The sequence below is a fragment of the Eucyclogobius newberryi genome, unplaced genomic scaffold, assembly GCF_026437365.1.
Source record: "Eucyclogobius newberryi isolate DKJ021-1_F unplaced genomic scaffold, fEucNew1.0.hap1 SCAF_13, whole genome shotgun sequence".
NCBI classification, from domain to species: domain Eukaryota; kingdom Metazoa; phylum Chordata; class Actinopteri; order Gobiiformes; family Gobiidae; genus Eucyclogobius; species Eucyclogobius newberryi.
The window spans coordinates 28,248,234-28,253,892 of record NW_027315757.1 but is presented as its reverse complement, the minus strand read 5'-3'; the positions used below and the strand labels follow the sequence as shown (position 1 = coordinate 28,253,892).

Below are 5,659 nucleotides of genomic sequence, written 5' to 3'. Positions count from 1 at the left end.
AGACACATTTACATTTTATTATGTTAAAGAAATCAACTTCATCTGCTTCCGATGGCAAAATAAAGGAATTTCAGTTCCACATTTCCAAGAATTCCTGGATCAATTCCTGGATCAAGGCACCGCCACAGACAATGATTTATTCTTTGCTTCCCCTTCCCAGTTTTCTTCAAATGTTCATACCACTGGTAAACGCACTATGATAGAAATGTTTCACACCTGCCCAAATTCATTACTGCAACTGGCATTAACACTTATTTGAGTTGAAGGTGTGCAAAAATAAAAGTTCCCAGTGAAATACCAGTGGTCGGTGGATATAAAAGCATCACTTGTCAGCACAGCGAGTCCCCGACAGCCACACAAATAGGTAGGGTTCCTATGCTGACTTTTTTCCAAAATGACCCCCCCTTTCGGAAAACCATCAGAAAAATACTGGGGTTAGAAATGACAACATTACCCGCTCCCTTGCAGTCTCAATTTCCCCCATGTGCGGTGATGAAAGCGGCGAGAGCACCTCCACCGCGCGCCTCTTTTGTTTATTTACCTTTGGAATTACACCCTGCTCCTCTTGGACTATGTTCCAATGTGTTTTGTTTTGTTTCCTTTCAAACAGAATATCCATGCGTGTGGTCCTTGGACATGTTTGGCAAGCACATGGACACACACTCACTTCAACTTTCACTGTGCAGCAGCAGCAGCAGCAGCAGCATCAGCAGCAGCAGCAGCAGCAGCAGCAGCAGCAGCAGCAGCAGCAGCAGCAGCACAGCAGAGGTCCCCTTTGCCCTTCCCCCACCTCTAACTAAACATCGGAGGACAGCAAAAGGGAACTTCAAAGTGGCCAGAGGGGGTACTCCTTTTTTTCCTGGCACTTGTCATCATCTAAGGGACTGGCTGCTGCCCTTATTACTCTAATTGCTTCCAACTGCTCCAGGATGCTTTGATGAGAGGCGCCACGGAGCACGCTGGAAGCACCTGTTGTTGCACAGAGAAAGCACAGGTGGGACAAGACGCGAGCCGAGAGAGCGCGAGATTGGTCAATAACTCTCCGAGCCACGCTGACATCACAGAAACATTTAATAACGACGCCTCGAGTTAGTATGTACACAGAGCAATGATCAATTTAGCAAAAAAAATGTGTTAGAGCAGGAAAGAACAATAGGCTTTGCAGCATTGTGGCTCCATCTTGTGGCGCATTTCGGCTAGAAGTCCAACAGCTAAACAGAGGAAAAAAAGCTGAAAAAAGTTGCTGTTTTGTTGTAAAATGTTAATTGCACAATGACAGAAAATACTCCATAAAATGTAACAACTGTGGTGGCTAATGATTTAGGATTTGCCGGGACATATTGTGCATAATCTACTTTAATAAGCTTTTAACCTAGTGTTTCATCATCATCATCATCATCATCATCATCATCATCATCATCATCATCATCATCATCATCATCATCAAGATTTTTACAGTGAAATGACACCAGGAAGAGGCGGAGCTTATCAGTGTTGCAGTTTTTAGCAGGAAGTCACTCCACCCGGTTATATTATCAAGCCGTTTTAGATGAATATTGTGGTTTACACTGAACAAAATGATGATCTACTTATGTTGTGGTCAAATATCAAAAACCTGAAAAAGCACAATATGTCTCTTTTAAGTTGTTACATTATAATAGGTTAATACGATCAGCCCTACACATTTTCTTACCAACTGTGGCAGGATTTTTTCAAAGTGCTCGATGTCAACTTGTTCGCAGTCCTCCGCTTCGGCTTGTTTTTGTGATCGGACGGCGGCCTCTGTGGATTAGAGCCAAACAGATGATGCATTTGCAGAGACGGGACGCCAATTCCCACAACTTACCTTGGACAAATATTTTCAACATCTCTGCCATGAGCACCACCGCATCACTGCTCACTGTAACACAATTTCATAATCGTAGACAATATTATGAACATTTTTGCTGTTGTGCGTGTTGTGCAAGCTTACATCTCGTCTTGTCCTCTTTGAAGAAACTTGTCAGGAGTTTGTTTACGGTCTCCTGAAACAAGTTAGGCACAAGTTAGGTTTTGCTTTTTTGTCAATTTCACACTTTTGTTATCTTTTCATTGTCATAGCAATTGTTGCTACTAGTATAATACAGTATAAGCCATTCATTATCTAGAATTGCCATCATAACATGTATTCAGTCAATATTCCACACTTAGGCCTGACACTGTACTAATTTTATTTATTTTTATATATATATATATATATATATATATATATATATATATATATATATATATATATATATATATATATATATATATATATATATATATGACTTATCGCCGTACATAACTGTAGTCGACTTCACTGTACATAACTACTATAGTCGACTTCACTGTACATAAATACTATAGTCGACTTCACTGTACATAACTGTAGTTGATTTCTAAACGTCACTGTACATACTGTGCATAATTGTGTCTTATATTTATATTCCCCTTACAGAGTCTTCCTCTCTATTCTCCTGTTATACTTGAACAGTGGGTTGCACTATGACTGCAGGACTGAAAATAATGAATATTGTGGAAAAAATATATGGCTATCTTATCTGACCTTAAAACTTTTAGGCAAGGCAAGTTTATTTGTAGAGCACATTTCATACACAAGTCAATTCAAAGTGCTTCACACAACAGGAAAAACTGCATTCAAATCACAAAGAAATGACAGAAATCACAAAACAGTTCAAGACATGGAGGAGAAGAGTGCAAAATAGCCAATAAGCCCTCGCCATATACTTTCGCGATAGAGTAAGAGCACACGTATGTAAAAGAACAAAGTAGATTACCTTCTTGAATGTAACTTCTGCTTCGGTGCCCGCCATGTTTTCAGGCTACAGCGCATGCGCTTTGTAAACAATTTCCTCGACTCTGACGTCATCTTAACCCAAACCAATCAGCGCTTTGCTTCTCGAAAGGGCGCTCTCTTGTGGTCGATTTGTGTAGTGTAGTTTTGACCGGAATAAGTAAATGTTCAAATAATTCTAATAATTATGATTCGCATGAGGCTCCCTGGTGATATTTCAGCCAATCACGTGGGGCTGTTGCTGAGGTGCTGTTGAGACTGTGCAATTTCACATCCCGCCATCCTCACCTCCTCCATCACAACCAGGGACAAACAAGTAAACATTATGTGCAACTCGCTATGGTGAAAAGGCAAAATGATAACATAATGGTGTGCACTTTTCTGGTTTTGCTGTCAGGGCTCTCACAGACCCAACACCAGAGCCTCTGTCACTGGGGATTGTCTTAAGATAAGATAAGATAATCCTTTATTGTCCACACATGGGGAAATTTCATTGTTGCAACGCAGGTAGATACAGATGAAAAGAACAGATAACTTATAGGAAGTTTGAAAAACACTCTCAATAGAAGATCTCTTATAAACAAAAACTCCTATAGACAAAACCTCCCATTTCCCAACAAGAGATGGAGGGGAAAAATAATAAAGACAAAATAAATAAATATTTATCTTTGTCTTGGTCCAAAGTTTAAAACATCTTTTGTACAATCCAGTCTCTCTTTTAAAGTAACGTGTCGATCATATTTATTGTCAAATCACAAACAAAACAAACAATTATAAATATCGCATTGATTGCAATTACTGTAGAAGAGCCTTTAAACATTATACATATGCCAGACCCCATTTACACAGGGAGTTATTCCTCTAACCATTGGGCATCTTCAAGTATGTATCCCAGGCCCATGGAGCGCCTGGGCCGAGGTTTAGCCACCTGTGCAGACATCTGTGACATCATATCTCCTTCCACCTAAAAGAAGAGGAAGATGTTGAAGACGAGAACAGTAACTTCCAATTTCTAACTAACTAACTAACCAAAGGCCTGTGGACAGTACTGTAAAAAAGAAAAATATTGGCATTAGAAAATTGATCAAAATCCAAATCAAAAATGTGTTTCGGCAAAGGTCAAATAAATAGTATTTCATGGAATTAATGAACATTATTATTCTGTTTTGTGGTTCTAGATTGTGATTATAGCACACATAGGTACCATCTAAACTAAGCTATTTATATTGTTTAATAAGAATATATAAAATAATAAAAGTACCAATATGGTTTTTGACTAAGACAAAATATATCGACTCACCTTAGGACTAACTACTCTTTTCACGGCCACTTCAGTTCCTCCAATAAAGTGAGGGCCATTCCAGTCAGCCAAGTCTGCTTCTGTCTCACTTTCAAACCTCACATACGCCACAGACTTTTTCTCTCCCTCTGAGGAGACTTTGGTTATCTGGGATTTAAAAAAATTATCATTGGTGGTTATAATGTTCGAACAAATGAGGAACCGGTGAACCAAATCACTGCTTACCTTGCAACCGGTGACATTTCCCCATTCTCTGAAATACGCTTGAACATATCCCTCATTTAAGTAGGGATTTAAGCCTTTTACAAATAAACCATGGTCCTAAAAAAATAAAAGCATTACAAAAAAAACAGAATTACAAAAGAAATGTCCAGAAGATGTACATTATCAACAGACTGAAACCTACCAGATCAAACTTTTGGGCCAAATCAGCCATGTATTTCTTGGGAAGACTGATGAAAACTCTTTTAGGTGCTGCTTCCATGTTTTTCTTCTGTGGAAAATTATGAATTGTGAATTAATATTATAGAAAAAGCAAAAAGGCTTCTTTGGCAACACTCTACGACGATCGATAAAAAGCTGAGGTGAGTGTAGGAGCTACTCTTGAAGTGCAGCTGTGCAGTGTTTGTCCCTTTTAAAATATTTATCTCGCAACTTATTCTCAATTTGTATTTTAAGTGTATATGCAACAACCTTTTGGCACCGTTGTGTTGTGTTGGATTACTGAATAAATACATTTAAAAATAAAAAATACTGAATTTAAAAACTAAAAATATGTGTGCTTTCTGAACAATATTCATTTGTGTTATTTACATGCCTTTAGTTTTGACATACAATGGAAATTCATGTTGCTGTTTTTTTTTTAAAATTTGCAGTTAAGTATTTACAAAAGGACACAACTAAGTATTGGTAGCAAAACATCTGACTTGCTCCAGGGACATTGTGACGTTGGACCTCACAGAAAAACACATTCCAAGTTTTCAAAAACAAATCCACGTTATTTATATCACAGTTGCCAAAGGGCTTTACAATCACAAAATATCAAAAAACAACAAAAGGCATCATAAGTGCTCTACAGATTGTGTTACTTATAAGGGAAAGTACAGATACAGGAGCAAAAGTGTGCCCAAATAAAAGTATGACGTGAAATAAATGTACTTTTAGAGTCGTAAAAAGTATTTCAGACATACTTTGAGAACTATTAAAGCAACAAAAGTGGTAATTTGGGTTCTTGTTCACTGTACTTTCCACCACTGGTGCTCTATTTGATTTCACTAGTCCCAAAACAATAAAACCTGTAAGATTAACGAAAAAACCTACAACCAGAAAATAGCAATGAATAAGTCAAGATAAATAAAATTGTCCAGGAAGTTGTTCACGTAAAAAACATATTTTACAGGTTTTACCTCATTCTTTGGAATCGTGCGAAGAGTGAATATGCCGTCATTCAAACTATCAAATGCTGTCTGACAGGGTTATGCTGTTATGCAATGCCCTGATTGCCTCTTTCCCTGTCGCCAGAG

At 38.1% G+C, this 5,659-nt stretch overlaps 2 protein-coding genes across 2 annotated transcripts; both read right to left on the bottom strand.

Annotated features, from left to right (window-relative positions):
- Positions 1 to 1,053: 1,053 nt before the first annotated feature.
- On the bottom strand, positions 1,054 to 2,889 carry cenpx (centromere protein X). The gene is made up of 5 exons (XM_072442197.1): positions 2,820 to 2,889; positions 1,973 to 2,024; positions 1,847 to 1,900; positions 1,694 to 1,782; positions 1,054 to 1,211 (listed from the first exon to the last, which is right to left on the bottom strand). The coding sequence occupies exons 1-5, from the start codon at positions 2,853 to 2,855 to the stop codon at positions 1,197 to 1,199; spliced, it is 246 nt and encodes an 81-aa protein (XP_072298298.1). The 5' UTR covers positions 2,856 to 2,889; the 3' UTR covers positions 1,054 to 1,196.
- Positions 2,890 to 3,607: 718 nt separating this feature from the next.
- Positions 3,608 to 4,694, bottom strand: LOC140357682 (ribonucleoprotein RB97D). Its single transcript, XM_072442195.1, has 4 exons — positions 4,543 to 4,694; positions 4,362 to 4,457; positions 4,137 to 4,283; positions 3,608 to 3,800 (listed from the first exon to the last, which is right to left on the bottom strand). Exons 1-4 carry the CDS (start codon positions 4,618 to 4,620, stop codon positions 3,690 to 3,692), a joined length of 432 nt encoding a protein of 143 aa, XP_072298296.1. The 5' UTR covers positions 4,621 to 4,694; the 3' UTR covers positions 3,608 to 3,689.
- Positions 4,695 to 5,659: the final 965 nt, after the last annotated feature.

Bases quoted from the DNA above. Each gene is read 5' to 3' on its own strand.
- cenpx (XM_072442197.1), bottom strand. From the start codon at position 2,855: ATGGCGGGCACCGAAGCAGAAGTTACATTCAAGAAG. The intron at 1,901-1,972 runs GTAAGCTTGCAC...ATTGTGTTACAG, and splicing joins CAAAGAGGACAAGACGAGAT to TGAGCAGTGATGCGGTGGTG. The intron at 1,783-1,846 runs GTAAGTTGTGGG...TCTAATCCACAG, and splicing joins GTTGAAAATATTTGTCCAAG to AGGCCGCCGTCCGATCACAA.
- LOC140357682 (XM_072442195.1), bottom strand. From the start codon at position 4,620: ATGGAAGCAGCACCTAAAAGAGTTTTCATCAGTCTTCCCAAGAAATAC. The intron at 4,458-4,542 runs GTAGGTTTCAGT...TTATTTTTTTAG, and splicing joins TGGCCCAAAAGTTTGATCTG to GACCATGGTTTATTTGTAAA. The intron at 3,801-4,136 runs GTGAGTCGATAT...CTCTTCTTTTAG, and splicing joins AAAGAGTAGTTAGTCCTAAG to GTGGAAGGAGATATGATGTC.